At 43.5% G+C, this 24,042-nt stretch overlaps 1 protein-coding gene and 1 long non-coding RNA gene across 3 annotated transcripts in view; one reads left to right on the top strand and one right to left on the bottom strand.

Moving 5' to 3' along the window:
• Positions 1-16,376, bottom strand: part of LOC110389686 (nascent polypeptide-associated complex subunit alpha, muscle-specific form-like) — a 39,138-nt gene extending 22,762 nt beyond the window's left edge. The window contains exons 1-2 of one of the 2 annotated variants that reach the window (XM_021380529.1): positions 16,297-16,376; positions 859-1,745 (exon numbers count right to left, since the gene is read on the bottom strand). In XM_021380529.1, the coding sequence (XP_021236204.1) occupies positions 859-954 (96 nt within the window). In that variant the 5' untranslated portion in view covers positions 955-1,745; positions 16,297-16,376. The remainder of the gene's footprint in view (positions 1-858; positions 1,746-16,296) is intronic. The other variant, XM_021380531.1, reaches the window with a different exon arrangement.
• LOC110389688 lies at positions 4,770-24,033 on the top strand. Its single transcript, XR_002433338.1, has 4 exons — positions 4,770-6,909; positions 13,422-18,240; positions 21,524-21,659; positions 23,881-24,033. It is a non-coding gene; the product is annotated as an uncharacterized LOC110389688 (long non-coding RNA).

Raw genomic sequence — 24,042 nt, 5'->3', positions numbered from 1 at the left:
GTGAGAGCTGGAATCGTTCAGCCTGGAGAAGACTGAGAGGGGATCTCATCACTGCTATAAATATCAAAAGTGTAGGAGTCAAGTGGATCGGGCTAGGCCCTCTTCAGTGGTGTGCAGCAACAGAACAAGGGGAAAAGGGGGAAAAACTGCAACATGGGAATTTCCTTACAAATTCCTTCTCTGGAGATATTCAAGACCTGTCTGGATGCTTTCCTGTGTGACCTACTGTAGGAAACCTGCTTTAGCAAGGGATTGGACTAGATATCTCCAGACATCCCTTCCAATCCCATGATTCTGTGATTCTGTGAGGGACGCAGCAAACTAGAGTCACTAGAGCATCTGCTAAGAAGGAAGAAGGAAAAGACTGGCTTGTATCTTGATACCTAAAAATGAGACTTCAACAAGAATAGGATGGAAAACAGGACAAACACATTGTTTATGTAGCCACTACATCTTGCCTTTGCACAACCACAGCAAGGCTCCACTCCACTCCCATCGCATCGAACTCTAGCTCTTGCTGATCGGATCAAGAGATGAAGGAGGTGAACAAATGTGGTTACTTTTGGACTCTGTTTCACTAAGCAGAAACCTCCATGCAGGCAGAAAGTAAAGCATCTTTCTTAGAAAAAAAGTCAGCCACCCTCAGAACTTAGTGAGGTGCTGGGAGTTTATTTTCTACAGTACAGAGTCCAGCTACCACAAAGCACAGTGAGGTGAAATTCCCATCTCATAGCAACTTCCACCCTGTGAGTGAGTCTTGCACTGAGCCAGCCCACAACAGGCTGCTCTTGGACCCCGCCTTGTCCACTGGCCCCTGCACTCCACTGCACTCTGCTTTTACAGAGGGTTCATTGTTACCTTTTTGGGGGAGGAGCTTCTCCAGGTCCTTGTTGGTCTCCTGTTGGGGCTTGGGGTGATGGGACCTTTGCTGAAGTAACTGTCTCCACTGTCCATCTACCTACAAGAGTGTCTTGAGGTGGCTGACTTTATTTTATCTCTTCTAGAGCTGTGCTTATAGTCCTCAGGATGATGGGGTGCAGTGTGGTGTCGATCAGAGCATTTGGGAAGTGGGGGGTCGTGACTCGTGAAGCTGTGCATGTGCACCCTGAAGGTGCTTCATGCTGGGAGACGTTGCAGCACCCATGTGCCATGTGCGGTCATGGTTTTCCTTTGCAGATGGCTGTGGAATGAAACAGGATCACCAGGGATTGCCTGGGGCATGCGAGGGGCTCAGCAATGTCTCATGAAGCAGAGCAGTAGCTTGTCCTTGGGGCGTGGGGCAGTCAGCTTGCCCTCTGCAGCCATGTTGCAAGTGCACAGAGCTCCTTCAGCATGACTGTGCTTTTCTTCCTTGCATCCCAGATTCTCTCTGGCCAGCTGAGGGTGGCTGAGCTGAGATTTGGAGGTAGAAGCATCAGTGCAGTGCTCTCAGGGGTCTTGCTGGGCTCCCCCACCCATGCTGGGCCAAGATGTGGGGGGCCTGTGAAGTGAGGAGTCCCCACAGCCCTCTGACACTGCATTCTTTCTCTGAGAAGAGGTCACCATGAACTTCTTTGATGACTGTGTGCTGCAGCTGGATACAATGGGCAACATGCTGCCAGCTCTTCTCGGGGTGAGCTTGCACATGTCCGGGGCTCCCTGGAGTGCTCCCAAATGAGGTTTGCCACCTTTGGAAGCAACAGACACGTTGATAGAAGCTGGCATCTCTCTGCATCCTCTTATCTGCCAACCTAAATTTGCAAGGCCTGGAAGATGGGAACAAAGGAATTCCTGGTGAGATCCCTAGCCCAGAAGCTGTCACTCCAAAAGAGCTGGCTCAGCCACTTTGGACAATAAGTAAGAGTTTGTACTATCATCCTTAGTCATCGTCAACTGAACAACACAACCTCCAACAACCCATCACTACTGAAGATCAGCACCTGACACCAAGACATTGCTGGATCGAGTAGTGGTGAACGCTCTGCTTTGCTGTGTTTCTGTATCTGTGTGTCTGTCTCTCTTTCCCTACTTTCTATCTTTTCTTTCATTCTTTTTGTAGTAGCCATTGCCTAAAATTGTCTTACCTGTAACACTTATCAATTGTAATTAGCCAGTTAGCCAATTTTACCTTCAAGTAGTTGCTGTTAGTTGTTAAAAAAAAGCTCTCAGTAAACTGATGCATATGATTCCTCTGAGTCTTGGATGACTTCATTGTGGTTGCGACCCCTTGCTGACCAGGGGAGGTGCGACTCAGGAGATAGAAAAAGATTCACCTCCCTTGAAACCCAATGAGTGGGACAAGACAGTCTCTTACATCTCTTCCTTCTTTCTGGTAGCAGGAGGGTAGGGGGCCCTTCGTTTCTTCTGCCGTGGCTAGCTGATACATCTGACTGAGAGACTGCAGAGGGTGATTCCACCAGTCAGTCTTCTCTGACTACCTGATGGCTCTCAGCCTCCCCACCTCCTCCTGAAGCTCTGTCACCAGGCTCTTCACTTCAGCTTAGTTGTACCTCCCACACTGAGGCGCACGCGCTGCTGCCATCAGACACTTAACAGAAAGCTCATGCATGCCCTGTAGCCTGAGACTTGGGTAGCCACATGTTCCAGACCAAAGAGTGTTATGTATGATTCACCTCTAGTCCACTGAGTGTGAAAATTCTTAATTGTAATAAGTAATTTAACTTCACATCAGCTTGCTGGCGCTGCTTATGCTAGATTATGGTCCTTCCAGGCTGACCTTCAATTGGCTCAATTGTCAAGGACCCCATGTAAACACCTACTCCAAAGAAAAGCATTTTATTTGACCACAGACTCCTCTCTTTATTGCCTTCCCTCTCTTCTCTCCTCTCTCCAATTTGTCTTCCAGTGCACTCATCCAGCATACATCCCTCTGTTGCCCGCTGACTTCAGTCTGCATTTGGCTGTCCCAGGTGGATGATCCCCAGCATGTGCCCTAACGATAGCTTTTTGTTTCAGCTCTTTCTGTTTCCAAAGCCAGCTTACCTACATTTAATTTACCTTGCAGTTATTTGCAGCTACACCTTAACTCCTGCATGCTCTTGTCCGTGTCCTCACACATTTCTTGCTTGGTGGATTTGCTTGTTTACTGCATTTTTCAGTCCTTGCTGATTATACTCTTAGCTAATTACATTCCTCCTCCTCAAAGGAATCTTCACTTGTTTGCTCCAATAATAAGTTTTCTGAATTACTTGTTACTGAATTGTCTTGATGTGACTTATGTATTTCCCTAATTCTGTTCTCTTGGTCTAAAGGAAAATTTCTAGTTGCTAAGCAGTGCTTGATTCAATATTAAAAGCTCAGAGCAATTCAGATTTACAATTTTAGTCAGTGATAGCTAGTGTGTATAATTTAAAAAGGTGCTTCTACTTCTGGTAATAAGCAGTGAGAGGGTATCCAGCTTTACTGACGCTTCATTCCTTACGAAATGTAATTTAATCCAGGTACTGACTGAGTTAGCACCAGTGTAATGCTGCAGAATAGAGCAAGTTTACCTGATAGAAAAATTAGGACATAAGCTGGTCTTGGTCTCTCCAGACTATTTCCCTGCAGTGGTTTTTACTATATTATTTTAAGATATATGTCTATACAATGCTGAGCACTGTTGGAACCAAACCTCAAGCTGCTTTTTGTCTAAAAAGAATAAATGGCATGAAGTGACCTTCCTGGTCTGAAATCAGGAGCAAGAATTGTAGGTTTCTGTCCTGCAGCTGAGCTGGTGTTTACATCTGCCCCAATACACCATTAGCTGTAAACTCCAGACTAACTGGACCCTACCGTTACAATGAAATGAGGGGAAAAAAAACAGGCTCTCTGCTTAAATACCCTCTGACTCTTTCCTCCACTCTGACATAGTGAGGTCCCTCCCCTCTCTTCTGCTGTGGTTTTATCTCTAACCATTGTGGAGATACTTCTCAAAAGCCTGTTGGATCAACAGATGAATGATGTGAACCAATCTGGTCTTATTTTGACTCTTGTCGCGTGCCAACAGTGTGGGTCAGAGAATATAAAGCAAATAGCAGGAATTTCTCCCTCCTGATTAGAAACCTACAATCACTCAGAGACCAGCAAGCACTGCTGAAAAAGACAAGCATCAGACTCTTCCACACAATCACTGAACCTTAGGGGTTTGGAAGGGACTTCTGTAGATCATCTAGTCCAATCCCCCTGCTAAAGTAGGTTGCAGAGGAAAGCATTCAGGTGGGTTTTGAACATCTGGAGAAGGAAACACCACAACCTCAAGCTTGTTCCAGTGCTTTGTAACCCTCAAAGTGAAGAGGTTTTTCCTCATGGGTCAGCGGTTTACGGGCGTTCGGCCCGGCTCCGTGACAAATGGGACGGGGGACCCACGGGCCCACGCCCCGGGAAAAGGGAAAAGGGAAAAAAGGGTAAGGAGATGGCCCTGAGAGCAAAGAACAGTGGCAACAATCTGAGGAGAAATAAACTAATTTACTGAATAAGATATCAGAATGCAAAACAACACACTATAATACAATATAATTACAATTTAAGCTGATAAATCCAATACAGAGAGAGAGAATGTCCCAAAATCAAGGTAGGCCTTACTCTACTACCGACGATAAGATGGCTGGAGAGCGAGGTGCTGCCGAGACGAGAGACGGCAGAAAAAGGGACGAGCTCTTATGATCTGCAAGTTTTTATCTTTTCCCTCTGGCCGGAAATGGTAACAGAGGAGCAAAGTACCTTGGGGAATGTAGTAGTCCTCCTCTTCCGAGAACCAGGTACATTCACTACATGATGTTATGATGTGGAATACCAATAACCGAAAATTACAAAACCATGACATCATGTTCATATGGAAATTCCTGTGTTCCAGTCTGTGTCCATTGCCCATTTCTCTGACAGTGGGCACCACCGAAAAAAGCATGGCTCCAAACTCTTGACACCTTCTTGTTAAATATTTTTAAATACTGATAAAATCCCCTCTCAGCCTTCTCTTCGCCAGACTGAAGTGTTCCAAGTGTCTCGGCCTTTCCTCATAAGGGAGATGCTCCAGGCCCCTCATCATCTTTGTGGCCCTCTGCCGGACTCTCTCTAAAAAATCCCTGTCTTTATCGAGCTGGAGAGCCCAGAACTGAACACACTGTTCAAAATGAGGCCTGACCAGGGCAGAGGAGAGGAGAGGATCACCCTTGTCAACCTGCTGGTCACGCTCCTTTTAATGCACCTCAGGATACCATTGCCCTTCTCGGCCACAAGGGCACAGTGCTGGCTCATGCGTACCCTGTTGTCCACTAGGACACCCAGGTCCTTCTCTGCAGAGCTCATTTCCAGCAAATCAGCCCCTAACCTGTACTGATGTGTGCAGTTACTCTTCCCCGTGCATAGGACTCTACACTTGCCATTGTTGAACCTAATCAGCTTTCTCTCTGTCCAACTCTCAGCCTGTTCTTGTCTCACTGAACAACAGCACAGTCTTCTGGTCTGTCATACACTACCCCGGAATGCTGAGGGCGGACTCTATCCTTTCATCCAGGACATTGATTAAGATGTTGAATAAGACTTGATCCAGTACTAACCCCTGGGCAACAGTGCTTGTTACAAGCCTCCAGCTAGACCCTGTGTCACTGATCACCACCCTCTGAGCTCTGCTAGTCAGGCAGTTCTCAATCCACCTCACTGTCCACCCATTTATCACACACTTCCTAAGCTTACCTATGAGGATGTTGTAGGAAACAATGTCAAAAGCCTTGCTGAAGTCAAGGCAGACAACTCATCTACCCAGCCATCATGACATAGAACGCTACCAGACTGATTAAGTGTGAGCTCCCATGGGTGAACCCACGTTGACTACTCCTGATAACCTTCTTTTCTTCCACTTGCTTGGAGATGATATCCAGGATAAGCTGTTCCATCACCATCCCAGGGACAGAGGTGAGGCTGACTGGCTTGTAGTTTCCCAGGTCGTCCTTCTCACAATTTTTGAAGACCGAAGTGACAATGGCTTTCCTCCAGTCCTCAGTCATCTCCCCTGTTCTCCACAGCCTCCCATAGGTAAATCCCATTGGGTCCCATGGATTTGCGTATGTCAAGTTTGCCTTGATGATTTCTGATCAGATCCTCAACTGAGAGGAATTACTTCTTTCTGCAGATTCTTTCTCCAGGGTCTGGGATTCCTGAGAGCCAGTTTTAACAATAAAGACCGAAGGAAAGAAGGCATTCTGTAACTCCACCTACTCAGTGTCCTCTGTTACCAGGACACATATCTCCTTCAGCAGCAGCCCCATGTTTTCACTAATCTTAATTTCAGGAAAATTGACTTAACCCTATCTACCTGCTCCAGCAGGGAATCTCCCACCCACAGGACTCAGCAAGGAATTTGGAGTGTATTTTTTTACAGTAAAGAGCCTAGATCAGCTCAAGCCTGAGGAGACTGGGCAGTTGCGTTTCTCTTGCCTGCAGATAGATCACTCAATGCAGGCTCACTTCTCTTCAAGCCTCTGTGAGAAGCGGGAACAATGCTTGGTTCAAAGCTTGTTCAGCAGCACCCATCCAAGACATGAGAAGCTGGAACAATGCTTGGCTCAAAGCTTGTTCAGCAGCACCCATCCAAGGCATGACCTGCTCAACAAGCTTTTGAAGTTAATGGTTGATTACCATGAGGACAGCAGTAAGAGGACAGACGTGCTGTTCCTCCTGATGAACAAAATGTGGGCACCCCGACACCTACCGTCACCATGACGAACAGGGCACGATGTCCCTGATAAGTGGGGTAGGCAGGAGTGCTCCTGACAACCAGCTGCTGCCCCTGGAGAGGATAAAAACCCAAAGAGTTCCAAGGAAGAATGGGTACTCCCTCCGCCAAACTGCAGCCGTGCCGGTCAACAAGACATCGCTGGCTGACCTGCTGCCTCCCCATGGACCAACAAGACATCGCTGGATCCTGTGGTGGTGACTATCCCAGCTCTGTAAACTGCTAGAATTTCTTTCTTTACTATCGCTAACTTCCCCATCTTCCCCACATTCCTTAGTAGCTTAGAATTTGTAATACATCACTGGACAGCATTTGCCCTTGTTTGCTGCCTTAATCTTCCTCTAGGAAGATTTGATATATATATATCAAACCACCTCCTCCAATAATTGGAGCGAGACAGCCTCTTACTCAGCCTTCACTTCATTTTTATTGTTCTTTATGTAAGTTGTTGAATTTTCTTCACAGAATTATTGGTATCTGCACTCCCAGCCCACTGTAGGTGAAGGGATTAAGAGATTTCTGTCTTTCTCTGTGTCAGTTAAAAAGCAATCAGAGTACAGAGATTGTAGTATGTAGAACAGTATGTACATACGTATATTAAAAATAAAGAACTGCAATGGTATCTGTTTGCTGGATCAAATCTGTGTAACCAGGAATCAGCACCAGAATAGGCATGCACAGGAGAAAGATCTCACTTAAGTGGCAATGGGAAAAGAAGGAAGAGCTCTACATGCCTATGCATTCCTGAAATATCCTTCAGTGACACAAGGTATTCAGTTTAGCTGCTGCACTCTGCCTGCTCACTTCAGCACTGCACTTTATCCCCCCCGTGATGTCTCCCCAAAGCCCTGCTGAGCACTGAGATCTCCCCCAGCGTCCAGCCCCACATCCACTGCAGGCTCCTGACTGCCCATGGGTCAGCTGTCCAAGGTCTGTGCTTCCAATCTCCTGGAAATCCTCCTGCCCTTTAGCCCTGCCAGCTGGGAAGGTCCTGCTCTGCACTGCAGCACGGGGTGGAAGCAGAATTTAAATGTGTGTCGTGATTTCATTATTTAATACTCAAGAAAACCATCGTTTGGAGCACAGGGAAGAACAGGGGTTACGAAAAGCTCACAGCTATGCTAGTGCTTAGCAGGAGATGTGAACTGTTCACCCAGAGCCCAACAGGCATCCCAGACTTGCATTTTCTGTAGCATCCTGAAGATAAGTGCTAAGCTAGCTCTAAGATGAAAGGAAATATGAGCGCATAAAAAGGGCTCTAGAGTCTACCACATAATGTCCTGAAAAGACTTCCTGAGTTTGGTAAATATTATTTTGCTCAGCTGGCAACACAATCCACTACTGTTTTCTTGTAGTAAAAGCAGTAGTAGTTGTAGCAGCAGCAGCTGTAATAATAATAAAATTAAATACAAATATAAAAGCCATAATAATAATAATGATAAATTTCAGTTAGCAAAAAAGAGCAAATGGATCTTTGATAAAAAAACAGAGAAACCTTTTCTCTCAAGAAAGACAAAGTGTCATCTTTGAAACTATATGCCACTAGCAAGCTTCTTTATGAGGAATAAAGATAAGTGTTTTATAGGAAGAAGCACAGGAGGGTGAGATAATACAAGAGGTTCCTCTTGCAAACAGTTCACCCTAAGAGCAGCACATTCAGTGGGATGGCATCTGGTTCAGGGAGGAAATTCAGTGGCAAGTGCAAAACACTGGATTTTGCCTTCCAGAGAAAGCAAAGTCAGAAGAAACACTTTGATCTTTCCCTGGCTGTTTCAATAATCTTGTTTGTCTGAAGGCAACCCTCCTGGCCACTCACTCTATCTAGGAGACTTTATATATCCTCATGCATACATTTTCTTATTTTCTCTGTTAGTTGCAGTGCATCCATTTATAGGGGTTTTCAGATGACATTCCACCCTCTCTTTCTACAAGCATCTCATTGCACCTATTCCCCCATAAATTGAGGAGTGAGTAGCACTTTTGTCCCCTCTCTAGTCCGTGGACTTCAATAATAGAGTCCCTTATCATAAGCTTTCATGTTTATCTGTTTTGGTTCCTAATGACTTACTGTCCTTAACATTATGTTCACTTTGGAAACAAATATTTGAAATCTGTACTCACTACAGTGCCAGTCTCCCATTGTTTATCCCATTTGATGTTAAACTCAGAGATAGGAGGGCTGCATGAAAGGGAAAAAAAATGAAAGCAGGAGGTATAGTTACACAGAGAACACTCTCATCAGTATTACTGGTATTCAGCTTGAAAGAAAGGAGCCATATCCAACTCTCAGAACACCATTTGTGACCAACTGGTAATTGTGATCCCCAAGACTTAGTGAAAGGAACTAAATGCTGATGCACCAGAATATAACTATCTTGATGTAAAATACTGAAGAGCTGCTGATACTTCATTAAAAAAAAACAAACAGAACCTTTAAAAAAACCCTTGTTTATGCTAATGTCTTTTAATCTTTTCTCTATGCCTCCTTCCACCCAGTGTCCAACCTATCTCCCACATGCTGCAACTAAGTGCAAATCAAAGATGAAGAGTGGATGAGTCAGTTCAGAAGAGCTTTATAAAAGAATGTATTTTGCTAAAGACTCCATCAGCTCTTCCTGTTGAAAGCTTTGTTCCATTAATTCCAAGTTAACTCCACAAACTCATCTACATTTTCCATAATGCAAGGCCTTGTCCTCACTGTCAGTTGTTGTCATGGTGAATGTACTCATTGATATTGTTCTTGCCTCAGTTGATTCTGAATTCCATCTACTCATTTTCTCTACTTTTCTTTCAATGTTCTGATTTCTTAGACATAAATACAGTGCCTTGATATAATACTTCTGACAACTGCCTCCTTTTTGCTGAATTTCTTTTTTTTTTTTTTTTTTTTTTTGGTTGAAGATCACTACTGAATCACTTAAACTTTATTGACTCAGATTCAAATAATGAGCCATAACAGCCTTACACATGCATGTTGAACTCGCAGCCCACAGGCGCATGCAGCCAACACAGCTCACAGAGCAGTCCCTCGCTTCCCCCTCACCATCATGGCAGCAGTGCAGCTGCTAATCCTATGTGGGCTGAAGTCAGGGCATAGGGAGAGCACAGTGCAGTGCCAGCTCAAGTGATGGCAAATAAGTTTATGCATTTTCATACACTGGCTAAACACAGTCCTGTGATCAGTGAAAAATATGCAGCTGTACTATTTTTTATAATACAGGAATTTGAGAATAAGTCTCAAGATTGCAAACAAAATCATCATTTTTCTGGTCTATTTGCAACTCCATTTTCAGTCAACATAAATACATTGCTTGCAAATTTTCCAATGGAACATATAGAGCTGGAATCAGATATTCAACTCAAAAATCTGATCATGGCTTTTTACTAGACTTTTATAAGCCCTCGCTTTCCAGTCACACCTTATTCATGTCATTCCTTTCAGCAGTATGTACATTTGTGAAGAGCTGTTTTCAAGGATGAAGCACAGGAGGAGTAAAATCTCATCAAAATCTCCAGACACCTTGAGAGCTCACTAAGAATTGCAGTTACTACCACGGAACCAGACTGAGGCACTAGTTTCACAAAAACAGGGTCACATATCCCACTCATTCTGTGGTTTTGCTGCCCTCTTTTTTATTAAAAGATATTAAATATTAAAATGTTTTATTTATATACATTAACTATATTATGTATTTTTCAATGGGTGTTCCGAAAGTAATGCCTCTTATTTTGTGATGTTGGCCCACAACATCAGAGGCAGATGTTGGTGGCACGGCAGTAGACACAGAACATTCCCAACAGTATCCCATTACATTTTGTTGCCATGTGACAGATGGGACCTCTGAAGGCCATCTGGTCCAACTACCCTGCAATGAACAGGGACATCCTCAGCTAGATCAGGTAGCCCAGGGCTTGATCCAGCCTTGCCTTGAAATTCTCCAGGGACAGGGCATCCACCACATCTCTGGGCAACCTGTTCCGGAGCCTCACCACCTTCACTGTAAAAGACTTCTTCCTTATATCTAAGCTAAATCTACCCTCTTTAAGCTTGAAACCATTTCCCCTTGTTATAGCACAACAGACCCTTCTAAAGAGTCTGTACCCTTCTTTCCTGTAGATCCTCTTTAGATATTGAAAGGCTGCTATCAGGTCACCGTGGAGCCTTCTCTTCTACAGGCTAAACAGCCCCAGCTCTTTCAGCCTGTCCTCATAGCAGAGGTGTTCCATACCTTTGATCATTTTTGTGGCTCTGAATTCATCAACACTTGCTGAAAGTTTATGGAGACCAAACAGTGAACATGAGCACAGTGAGACCACGGGAGGTGTGCTTCAGTAATGTTGACAGTGGGCCACCTAAGCTGGTACAGACTGTTATGTGCGCAGCATGCAGGCTCTTGTTCATCACCAGTGAAAATGCACTGCTAATGATGGTGACTGTGCTGAAAAATAGTGTTTTGTGGCTGAGAATTTGCTCTACCAAATAGTGTTCTTGTGCTCTTTGTATTGGTTGTAGTTTCCATGGAAATAGGAGACATTACTTTCGGAGCATTCTACATATACACGGCCCAAGGCAATTCCTCTTGACTGAATGTGCCCCAGGCAAGCCAAAAGCTTGGACATCCACGGCCTTACAAATTGCAAAATCAGCTCTTGAAGATGAAATCAACCACAAAACACTGAGTATTTCCAACCTTCTTTTTGTAGCCTCTCAATTAAAACAGAAGGGCAGAGGCTTCCAGAGGGCACGAGTGAGTGAGGCCGCTTTCACCAAAGTGATTAGGATCTGTTATGGAAAAGGTCTGAAAGATTCTTGAGCAAATCTATGATTCCCAGAAGAAGCAACTAAAAGCCACGCAAAATGTCTGTAACATTACAAAATGAAGGAATGGAATCCCTTTATAAGAGGGTAGGTCCTACAGGGGAAAGTTACGAACTGCAGGAAAATGTTTTTAGCTGTGGTCAGAAGAGTTATGCACGCTGCCTGGTTCTGTTCAAGAGGATTTTGCCAAACCAATCCACACTTCTTTCTGTGTTCAGCTGATGGAATGCTGGAAGTATTTCTTCCAGTTCCTTTTTTCCCCCCATTCTGCAGAAACAGTGTTACAAAAATAGTTAAAAATACAAAATTTGCATTTTCTGACCAACAACCACAACAAAACCACTTCTGCTCAGCTCCAGTCTTCTCCCTTTTCCTTTTGCCTGCAGTAATTCTTTCAGCTCACCATTCAGTTGGGCCAGAGGAGAAGTAAACATCTGTGCTAAACAGATGTTTCTTAGTAAATGCATGCCTTGTTTTTATATCTGGAAATTAATGCACAAGGGAAAGGTAGTATAAAATCTGTTCTCAAAAAACAGAGGTAGATAGACAGATAGAAAAGCAGTAATTCTGTATGTCTTGAAAAGTGTTACATACAGATTTAATGCAATTTTATGTCAACCCAAAGAAGCCTGTTCAGTAGAAACAGAAATAAACTGCAACTCCCAAGATGGAGATCCATTGTCTGTATCTAAAAAGGAAAAACATAAAAATCTAACAGTAACATTTCAGTTGTACTTACTCATGACATAAATAGCACTCCAGAAAATGAACACTATTTCATGAAAATAGTAAAGTACTGATGAGATTTGGGGCAAATAAACATAGGTGCAACAGTGCATGTGCACAGCAGGAAAGTGTCATGGTTTATGATTTTTGGTTATTGGTATTCCACATCATAACATCATGTAGTGTATGTACCTGGTTCTCAGAAGAGAAGAACTACTACATTCCCCAGAGGACTTTGCAACCCTGTTACCGTTTTCTGGTCAGAGGGAAAGATAAAAACTTGCATATCACGAGACCTGTTCCTCCATCTTGTCTCTTTCCGCACATCTCTTGTCCCAGCAGCATCTCGCTCCCCAGCCGTCTCACCACTGGTATTGGAGTAAGGCATACTTTAATTTTGGACACTCTCTCTCAAATTGTAATTATATTGTGTCATATTGTGTTATTTTGCATTCTGATATCTTATTTAGTAAATTAGTTTGTTTCTCCTCAGATTGTTGCGCTGTTTTGTTCTCAGGCCTGTCTCCCTACCCTTTTTCCCTTTTCCACGGGTGTGGGCCCATGGGTCCCCTGTCCCATTTGTCACGGAACTGGGCCGAACGCCAGTAAACCGTTGACAGAAAGCTAGGGGCCTGCGTCCTTTAACACTTAATCTAGTCTATCTTCCCAGCAAGTAGGGAAACTGCTTGTCCAGCCCTGCCAGATCAGTGGTTCTGACTCCACTGAAAACAGTGGGGTTGGATCAAATTCAGCATGGGTAGAATCTGTCATTAAGTATTTCTGCTTTTCTTTTGCTTATTCAGGCACCTATTTTGTCAATAGATTTTATTTCTTTATGTGACCTAGGGCTCCTTTTTCAAATCATTTTTGCCTTCTTTGAACTGGTTGACTGGTAAGACATTTATTCTACTGGAAAAAAAAATTAAAACTGTAAGTAAAACATTTCAAGAAATCTACCATTTGAATTAAAACATTACAATTTGCGCGCAACTATTGAATCTGAAAGGCCAGATGGGACAGGTACCTGAAACCTCATGCAGCAACAGCTTGTCCACACAATTACAAACTGCCCATGCACACACTCAAACACAAATGCGTAAAGCTGACAGCTGTGGTATATTACAAAGAAAATATTCATCACCGCTTCCCCTCTGTCCTTCACAGAAACATTCTAAGTTATTACTACCGTGCAGCTTTGATCTGGTGAACAAGACTTTGCACCATACAAACCATATGCACCAGCAGTGCTCACTGAAGTCACAACAAATTAAATCTGTTTTGGACTAAGGAATTGATTTTCTACTTCCCGGGCTGCAGAGAAAGATTCATCACTTGAGAGAGCTGCAACAGCAGCAGTGAAGTCAATAGCACGTGGCAGAGAAAGTGTACTGATGTGATGATTTAGCAAGTTCAGATGCTAAAATGAATTACTGGAATCCAAAAGGGCTTGAATGCAACTTGGACTTCATGGCTGTGTGGGAACATCAAAGAATGGAAAGGAATTCCTTGTTCGAGGAAGTGGAATGTGCCTCTGATCCCACTCCTGTCCGAGGCTGGAGCAGAGCAGTGGCAGACATCCATCTGCCGATCCTTCCTGCAGGGGGCAGAGGGAGCACGGCGGGGCTGTCTCACCCTCCGTGGTCATTCACAGAGCCTGAGTTTCCCGTCAGTGCTTGTGCAGCCACACCCATACACGCAAATACCATCCAAACCGTAAAGGACTGCAAATGATCTCGTGGATTGAATGCTGCTTATCCAAATATAGCCTGACCTCATATAGCTCTTGCTATTTTCGTGGTCATTCTTAGGATATGTGGTAACGAGCACTGCAATAGTCAAAACAGAAAGGAAAAAATATTTTTTGCCTTTTGATGATTTTAGATGATGGCAGAGTCACTGGTTACAGTAACTACAAGGATGGGGGAACTGCCACTGTTTTGTATCTGTACCCTAACAGAAATGGACTGACTGCTGTTGGCAATCAGCATGCTGAAAGTGCCGGATACAAACATACAGAGACACCAGAAAGCCCATGCCCTGCCTGTAGTAGCAGGAGATACACAGTCTGCCCTCCAGGCTTTCACATTAGTATCTCTGTATTTTGTCAGAAATTTTTATATAATCTAAGGGAGGGAAAGTAGGTCAAACTGTGCTGGGGAGGAAATACCTGTAAGCAATACCAACCAAAAAGGTCTGACCCAGCTCTGTCTAGGATTGTCAGATTCATTTTCTCTACTCCCTGGAAGCAAACTGTAATCCAACAGGTTGCACTGCAGGATGTCTGGGGGGTGCTCCCTAGGAAAACTGCTGACATCCAGTTTATCTGAAATATTACTAGTTTTCATGTTGGTGGTATCGTTCTCCATATATATAAATGATATAGAACAGTATTACAGGAAAAAGTCCAAATGAATGTGTCTTGTTTTTTTTTCCTCTGGTGTTGTTTTAGCACTAGTTAGAGAGATGCTACCATACTCTTTGTTAAGCAGTAAATGACTCCTTATTTTCTGTGTCACATACAATCTCACACATAACATAAGTTCTCTCTTAGTGTGCAGTTGTTCTTACATGTGTACACCTACAAAATAGAAACAGGTGCTGTGCTTTCAGCTGTGGATGTTCCTTGTGGCACAAACATGAAGAAGTCGGTCAAGTCAAAGAGCAATCTGCCAGCACATTTACTTGTAGAGTCCTACGAAAGCTGCAGTCTACAGCAGGATGGTTACAGTCAAACACATGCTAAAATAATATATAGAATTGTGGTTGTATTTACTAGACATAGGCACTGATTTCTGCATGCAAGCTAAATACCTCCACTGGCAAGAAGGAAATGACTACTAATCACGGTCACTTGGTATTGCTTTCTCCAAAACAGGACAGTGAGCTGATGGACAACTAGAGGGAGGCTTAAAGGTGGTTGAGACTGAGTTGTGCCTACAAGGTGGCAACAGTTAGGGTTCAGCATGGGACATGCACTGTTCAACATATTCACCAAAGCTCAGAATGAAGGCAGTAAAGTGTGACATCTGCAGATGACAGCAAACTGGGGGAGCAGTCAATACGTGCAAGAGCAAGGCTGATACCAGAGGGACCAGTACAGGGAGAGTAGTTGGCTAACAAAGATCTGACAGAACCAAGCAAGGACAAAAGACCAGAGTGAGGGCAGGGACTATCCCCTCTGCTCAGTACCTGGCAGACCACAGCCAGGTACAGCTTTGAGCTCCCATATCAGGACAAACATCAACTAACCAGAGCAAGCTCAGGAGGCACCACTGGGGCAGTGGGGCTGGAGTGCTCACCCTGGAAGATGAGGCTGTCGGGCTAGCAATGTTCCAGCCTCGAGTCGAGGGGCACCTAACAGCACCAGAGTGCCTACAAGGAGAGGACTGAGAGGTTATGGCCATGGTCTTCGTAGTAGTGCCTGGTAGGAGAATGAAATCCAGCAGCACTAGCTGAAGCTAGAGATAGGTAAAAGCCTTTTCCCTCTGACCAGAAACAGCAGTGAAATCAGGGCCCAATCACTTCTCTGTCATTGCCGCAAGTTGTTATGCTAGCACAGTTTCAGGTGTTGTTCAGAGTACGGGATTACTGCAATTAGTATACTGTGTGCTGATGTCAGGTATCAGTAACCAGCACAGGATTATGCACTATTTAATAATGCAGCAGCTATTAATTAATAACACTTCAGTAAGGAACCTAGGGCCACCTGGATCAGCATCCAAGATGAAAGCTAAGCTAGCAGAAACTGCACTGTGAACAAGATTTGGGTGGGAGTTGAAGGTTCAGCATTCAAACAGAAGACTGATCTTCAGCACAAGCCTTCAGTGCAGCAGCTTCATCCTCCAGCACCAGAGAAATAGAAACAGAAGAGGTATTCATGTCTTAATATTATGCCTCAGTGATCTGTCATACAGTAAAATGTTATTTTGTTTGCCAGTTGTAAGGATAGGCAATAGCAGGTATAACTGCTTTAAACAAGTTTCGGATCACCCAGAAAAGACAGAGATTGCAATCTGACAACAAGGAAGTAATTGCTTACCCCTTTCTGAGGATCAGAGTTCACAAAGGAGCTCTCCAAGGAGGCAGTCTCCAGATAGAGATACTTCCTATGTGGCTGCCAGCCCTTAAATGAAGTTAGGGAGGGGTGGAGCCAGGATCCACCCTTCCAATGGCACAGGTGATTTGCTTCCACCTGTGCTCCCAGGGCTGGCTACACCTCTTCACCAGGTGCTCAGTCACTGGTTCAGGCTATAACTTAACCGGTCCCATACTTCCGTAGACTGCAGAAACTCGTATTATAATTGAGAACACGAAAGTGCAACACTATGCACAAACAAAGCAAAATTGAAACTTCAGGATGGAAGGTGCGAATGTCAGTGGGCTGATATGGTCTGTTATCATTATATACCTGAAACATTCCTTTGGACTGCTTCTCAGCATTAAGATCTAGCTGGTTTTTCACCTTTTCATGGATAAGATAGGAATTCATGTTTAACATGGCATTGTAGACAATGTAGTCTACAACTGAGGCACTGCCATTCTGAAAATCTTGGCTTCAAAAGAAAAATAGATTGCAAAACTACAATATTGGATATCTGTTGCATTTTTTTTATGAACAATGGAAAAATTAATTAAATTGAACCACTGTTATTTATTCCATAGTAAATTGCCTCACATTGATCGGTTCAAATAACTTCCTTTAACAAAAGCCAAAGCTGCACAGCAAAGCTGAGACAAACAGAAGATAAATACTTTACTGCAGAACATAAAAAGGCCAGTGGCGGTGCTAGGAGGATACCAGAACACACCATGCCTACTGCTTTTCTGCAAGCCTAGATACATATACAGGAACAGGCTTTGCAGGGAAGTTGTCATGGCACCAAGCCACTCACTGTGACCTCATTAGCTTTGTGCTCATCTCAGCATGCAGCAACTGCTGATGCATCGCTGCTGTTACTAGTGATGTGGGAAGGAGGAAGATAGTCTTGCACTGTAGTGAGTTTGGGTGTCTGAGTTTTTAGTTTGATAGTAGGAACACCTGGTGGTTTATAGCAACCATTACAACTATTTAATGGATAGCAGCTTGCTAGAGAACAGCTTGTATTAGAAACACCAGTATAAAGAGCAAGGGGAAGCTTTCTTCACAGACGGATACTGCATTTTAATATAAACATACTTTCTGAGGTTAGAAATTGATATTATTTTCTTCTTTTACGCCAGACTTTCCTATAAAGAATCAGTTTCTTGCCCAAACAATTGCTAGTATTTCCTTCCTGTGCTGGGGATGTTCTTCAGGGAACTTAATCTGGTAGCTAGGCCATCCTGGTCCCTGCTTTGAAGGATATGCCAACTGGGAAGCAAATGCTGCCACAGAAAGTTTATTCTATAGACAAGGTATAAAATGCAGAAAAAAAAGATTAGTTTCCAGGTGAGTGTTCGCAAAGAAGGAAGTGGGAAAAAATGCGCTCTCTATTTCAGTTTTGTCATTAAAACTTTAACCTCAGAACCAATGAGGAAAAAATTATTTAAAAAATAGTGTATGGAGAAACATACATTTCTTCACTTTAAATAATATATGCATGTGTATCTGCTGTGATCCTGAGGACTGATGTAAGCAGAGAAGAAGACAGGAGCATATTGCAAGAGTTCTTTGCTGTGAGAATGAAGTGCATGAGCTTTCTCTAGTAGAATCAAAGATGCTTGCATAAAGAAACCATGGCTGACTATGTGATATTTTGATGGTTTCTCTCCAATGATAATCACAGAACTGTAGGGGTTGGAAGGAACCTCTAGAGATCATCAAGTCCAACCTCCAGTAATAGCTTCTCACCCTCCCTCCTCAAAACAACAGAAGTAGAAGATACAATGAAAAAGGACTCAAAGGTAGAGATGAGAACGGAAAGATCCTGGACTTCAGCAAAACTTTCGACACTGTCTCCTACAGTACACTCCTGGAGAAGCTGGCAGCTCATGGCTTGGACAGGTACACTCTTTGCTGGGTAAGGAGCTGGCTGGAGCACCGAGCCCAGAGAGTGCTGTTGAATGGAGCTAAATCCAGCTGGCAACCTGTCATGAGTGGTGTTCCCCAGGGGTCGGTACTGAGGCCTGTCCTCTTCAATATCTTTATTACTTACTGTGTTCAATTTTGGGCCTCACTGCAAGAAGGACACTGAGGCCCTGGAGCGTGTCCAGAGAAGGGCACCAAAGCTGGTGAGGGGTCTGGAGCACAGGTTTGACAGGGAGTGACAGAGGGAGCCAGGATTGTTCAGTCTGGAGAAGAGGAGGCTCAGGGGAGACCTTATCGCTCTCTATAACTACCTGAAGGGAGGTTGCAGTGAGCTGGAGGTTGGCCTCCTCTCTCATGTAAGTAGTGATAGGACGAGAGGGAATGGCCTTAATTTGTGCCAGGGGAGATTCAGGCTGGACAGCAGGAAATACTACTTTTCCAAAGAGTGGTCAGGTGCTAGAATGGGCTGCCCAGGGAGGTGGTGGAGTCATCAACCCTGGTGGTTTTCAAGGAGTGTTTAGATGTTGTGTTGAGGGACGTGGATTAGTGAGAACTGTTGGTGATAGGTGGATGGTTGGACTGGATGACCTTGTAGGTCTTTTCCAACCTTGGTGATTCTATGGTTCTGTATGATTCTACTGATGACTTGGATGAGGACATTGAGCGCACCCTCAGTAAATTTGCAGATTACACCAAGTTGGGGGAAGTGTCGATCTGCCTTGGGGTGGGAAGGCCCTTCAGAGGAGTCTGGACAGGCTGGACTGCTGGGCTGAGGCCAGTGGGATGAGGTTCAACAAGACCAAGTGCCAGGTCCTGCACTTTGCCCACAACAACCCCAGGCAATGCTACAGGCTTGGGGCAGAGTGGCTGGAAGGCTGTGCAGAGAAAATGAACCTGGGGGTACTGGTTGATGCTCAGCTGAATGTGAGCCAACAGTGTGCTCAGGTGGCCAAGAAGGCCAGTGGAACCTGGCTTGTATCAGAAATAGTGTTGCCAGTGGGAGCAGGGAAGTAATTGTCCCTCTGTACTCAGCACTGGTGAGGCCACACCTCAAGTACTGTGTTCAGTTTTTGGCCCCTCACTGCAAGACACTGAGGCCCGGTAGTGCCTTCAGAGAAGGGCAATGAAGCTGGTGAGGAGTATGGAGCACAAATCTAAGGGGGAACAGCTGAGGGAACTGGGATTGTTTGGTGTAGAGGAGAGAAGGCTCAGGGAAGACCTTATTGATCTCTACAGCTACCTGAAAGAAGGTTGTGGTGAGGTGGAGGTTGGCCTCTTCTCCCATGAAACTAGCAATAGGACTAGAGGGAATGGTCTCAAGTTGTGCCAGGGGAGATTCAGGTTGGTTATTAGGAAATACTTCTCCAAAAGAGTGGTCAGGTGCTGGAATGAGCTGCCCAGGGAGACGGTGGAGTCACCAACCCTGGAGGTGTTCAAGAAACATTTAGATTTTGTACTGAGGGACACAGTTCAGTGGGAAATGCTGGTGATAGGTGGACTGTTGGACTGGATGATCTTGGAGGTCTTTTCCAACCTTAGTGATTCTATGATTCTATGATCGCTCACCAGTTATGGCAAAACAGACTCAGTGTGGGGAGATTAATGTAATTTATTATGTACTACTAGCAGAAGAACAATAAAAACTAAAAGCCAATTAAAACCATCTTCTGCCCAATGAACCTCTTCTACCTTCTCCTCCCAAACAGCACAGGGGAACAGGGGATTGGGGCTGCAGTCAGTCTATAACACATCATCTCTGCCACTCCATGGTCACTTGCTGCCCCTGCTCCACGTGTGTACCTCCCATGGATGCCATCCTTCTGGAACTGATCTTGTGTGGGCTTCCCACAGGCTGCAGCTTCCCAAGCACTGCTCCAACATTACTCTGTGCCACAGGGCCCATTATTCAGGAGCTGCACCAGCACAGAACCTCATGGGCAGCAGCCCTCCTCCAGCCCTCCTGCTCTGCTCTGGGCTATTATCTAGGGATAAAGCCCTAGCATTGTCTTAATTCTTGAGTTTTGTCTGCTGGGCTCACACATGAGATTCCTGCTGTTTGTTCCCTACCTGGAACAGAAACTTCTGAGGAGGTACATGCCTCAGTAGGCCTGGTGAGGATGGGGTGATGGTTAGATTGGTGACCTTGGAGGTCTTTTCCAACCCTAACAATTGTAAGATTCTGTGGAGATCTTCTTTATACAAGTCAAGGTAGGTTGCATCTGTTGCTCTTTTGTACATCAATGCTCAGACTGTCATAAAATGTCACCACATTAGTCAGACATGATTTGCCCTTTGTGAAGCCCTCTTGGCTGTCCCCAGTCACCTCTCTAACTTCCATATGCCTTAATGTAATTTCCGGTCAGATCTGCTCCTTAATCTTAGCATGCAGAGAGGTGAGGCTGACCAGTCTGTAGTTGCTGGGGTGCTCTTTTTTACTCTCTCCAGAAACAAGTGTTATGTGTTTCCCCTTTTCCAGTCATGGAGAGCTTCTCATGGAAAGCTTCCATTCTGCCTATGCTGTTTGGCCTGGTTTTGTTTTATCTTTTTCTTAAAATAATGCAAAAATTTTGCTTAACAAATTACAGACTAGGAAGAAAGTATGGGTATAATTTCTTTTTAAGTTTCTATTAATGCCAATTTGAGGCAAGAGTTGGAGAAGAGGCTAATCCCTTTCAGCTATAGTACTGCAGTGTAGCTTAACCTTTGCTCTATTGGCATGTCCTCTGAGAGAAAAAATGCCATCTTTGATCAAATATTAGTCAAATAGATGATATCTGCCTACTAGTACTTTCTCCCTCCACTGAAAATCATCTAATTAAAAAAAAAACTTCTGGAGCAATTAACTCTTAATTTCTTCAGACCTGGCCCTGGCTGATGCTCAGTATCCCCGGTGAGTTAAGGGGCAATAAGAATTGACAGCACTCAGTGCTGTAAGAGACTATGATCTTCATTGGCTAAGTGAATATGCTGTTCGTCATTTAAACAAATTGCTGAAATTGTATCTTTATCTGATAGAAGAGATAGCACTTCCACAGTGAGAAGGGATAAATGGCCAGTGTGACAGCATGTCTCACGTGAACACAGGTGAAAACCTCTCTAGTCCTTGTCACCATCTGAATACTTTTAAGGTTCACTTTCATTGCACTTACGTGAAATAAATTGTCATACTTATTTTATAGATGGGGAGATCACAGAGAGATTAAATGGATTTTTACTAATGAAACTATAAGTACGATCTTTTTAGCTCCTCTATTTTCAGCTTTTCCTCTCCAGGAAAAGAAGAACACATGGCTACTGATTTCAATTCTGGATCTAGTTTGGATTATGCAAGAATATCTGTGCTTATCCAATGAGACTGAAATTCTTCAATGGACAATGAAATATGACTGGTATCGGTGAGCCATTAGTAACCATTATTTCCCAGCTGTAATGTTAAGTAATGCTTAAAAGAAGAAACCCACAATGTTAGGGTTTGTACTTTAACATGGAATCATAGAATCTCAAGAATCATAGAATCATTGACAGAGATTAGGATTTTTTTAAAAGACTGAATGCCTCAATCTTTCTTTTGTCCTTTCAGTAATGCACATTATCAACTTCAAGCAGGTATTCAATTCTATAAAAGGTGCAGGATTCTCTGTTCTGCCCTTGAACCCTCTGCGCAGGTGTCATCAGCACAGAAGTGTAATGCCTGGTCTCTAGAAATGTGTCTGGTTTGCTAATTGCAATTGGCCATTTTTCCATTTTTTCCATCACATTCAGAATGCGTTCTGCATGCATAGAACAAGTCGTTATTGTTGTTGTTTTTATTGTAGTTATTATTCAAGCAATTTCAAGTCTTTGACAAGAAGGTATTGGTTTTGCTCCTGTGCTTACTATATCCCAACAGATTCCTAGACTGCATTTCATCCCACTGAGATTGATTAGAAATTAAAGAGATGAACAGCATAAAGATGAAGTGCTCTATTACCTAGTGAACTAATCAGAAATGGGGAAGCCATCTTTGTTTCTGCCATTCAGGAAGCTGGCTGTGGCGAATCATCATTTCCCTTGACTCCATCCTGGCAAATTGAAGAACTGGGCTATTTTAGCTATATATCTATCTATATATTAGATATTTGCAGTGGATAAAATTTTGACAGTCGTTTGTGCCTCTGAGCTGGCTGCTTTCATGCAAGTAAGTCTCTGAGCTCACATTACAGAAAACCTCCCACAATTACAAGCTGACTGACTCCTTGGCTGACAGAGCCTGCTGTGATAAGGGGACCTTGCCTCCTCCTGATTTAATACGCTGACCTGTATTCAGAAGTCCTTGTTTTTGTACGCATAGTGACTCCTGCTTTAGCCTATATTCTCCTGCCATTACAGTGATGGCATGCTCTCTCTTCATTGTAAGTGCCCTATTTCTCCTAGAACAGTTAAATAAATGGAAAAGACTTTTTTTAAGGAAGGTGTTTTGATTTTTACTTTTGCTGTGTTGTATTAAAGTGCCTGTGAAGATTAGGATAATTAAAACAGTAGAATAAAAACTGCTCTTAGATACATTAAGAAGTTTGTGAAGCAACCTACATATCTCATTCTGATACTGCATTTTTGAAACAGATGTCTAGACTTGTTACAGCCCCAGAGGGGAAAAAATAAGTAACATAGATAGATAGATAGATAGATAGATAGATAGATAGATAGATAGATAGATAGACAATGTGTGTGTGTATAACTGAGTCCAGTATAATCTTATGAAAACTTTGATATTTATAAAGGAAAACTGAGGGACTGAAGTTTGAATATGTGTAATCTATTATGTTTACATGCTTTTGTAAACAATCATCTCTTGAAATCATGAACTGAATAGGTTCATTCCTTCATATGTTTGATAATAATTGACTGCATTTAAAAAAAAACATGCTCATGGTTCACTGTATGGAGTAACTAAGACTGAAGATAAATGTTCTATATGGACATATATCAGGGAATCATACTGATCTTGGATCTGCACATAAAAGTTCATAGGTTATCATGGAGCCTCAAAAGCAGACCTAGAATTAAAGAGATAATCTTGTTTAATCCTGAGTGTTATCACATATAAGCATCTTACTACTGTGCAGGTTTTACTCTTAATCATAGAATGACTTGGATTGGAAGAGACCGTAGAGCCCACCAGCTCCAATCGCTCTGCCATGGGCAGGCTGCCCCCCACCAGATCAGGCTACCCTGGACCCCACCCAGCCTGGCCCTGAGTGCCTCCAGGGATGGGGAACCCACAGCTTCTCTGGGCAGCTGTGCCGGTGCTTTCCTACTCTCATGGAGAATAAGATTTGTTTTGACTGTCAAGCTAACAAACAACATTTATAAATGGCACCTTCCCAGACACGGATATCTGAATGTAAAGATTATGGACTCCTGTATATACAGTCTTACCTTTCTTGTGCTAAAAGGGTCCTGCCAGCATCAGTATACAAACAGCAGATGCTTTGGTTATGATTGTTCTTGTTACATTAGTAACTATTTTGACAAGTCTTTAGAAGCTGAGTGTTTTTCATAAATGTGATTGGATGCCCTTATTACTGTCACCTTTCCTTCCATGTTGAATTCTCCTTCTTTTTTTTATCCTTGCAGTGAATTATTGGACCTGGCATTCAAAAAGCAGGAGTAACAGAAAGGAGACGGGAGGAAGAAAATACCAAGTCACTTGATATCCTTTCCTTTCTGGCTATGTCCCCAAAATAAGAAACATTACAAATAAGTAAACCAAAACATGTCCTGTTAAAATCTATCTCT

Source organism: Numida meleagris, chromosome Z (genome assembly GCF_002078875.1).
Source record: "Numida meleagris isolate 19003 breed g44 Domestic line chromosome Z, NumMel1.0, whole genome shotgun sequence".
NCBI classification, from domain to species: domain Eukaryota; kingdom Metazoa; phylum Chordata; class Aves; order Galliformes; family Numididae; genus Numida; species Numida meleagris.
Note: the sequence above shows the minus strand (reverse complement) of the source record. Positions and strands in the feature narration are given on the sequence as shown.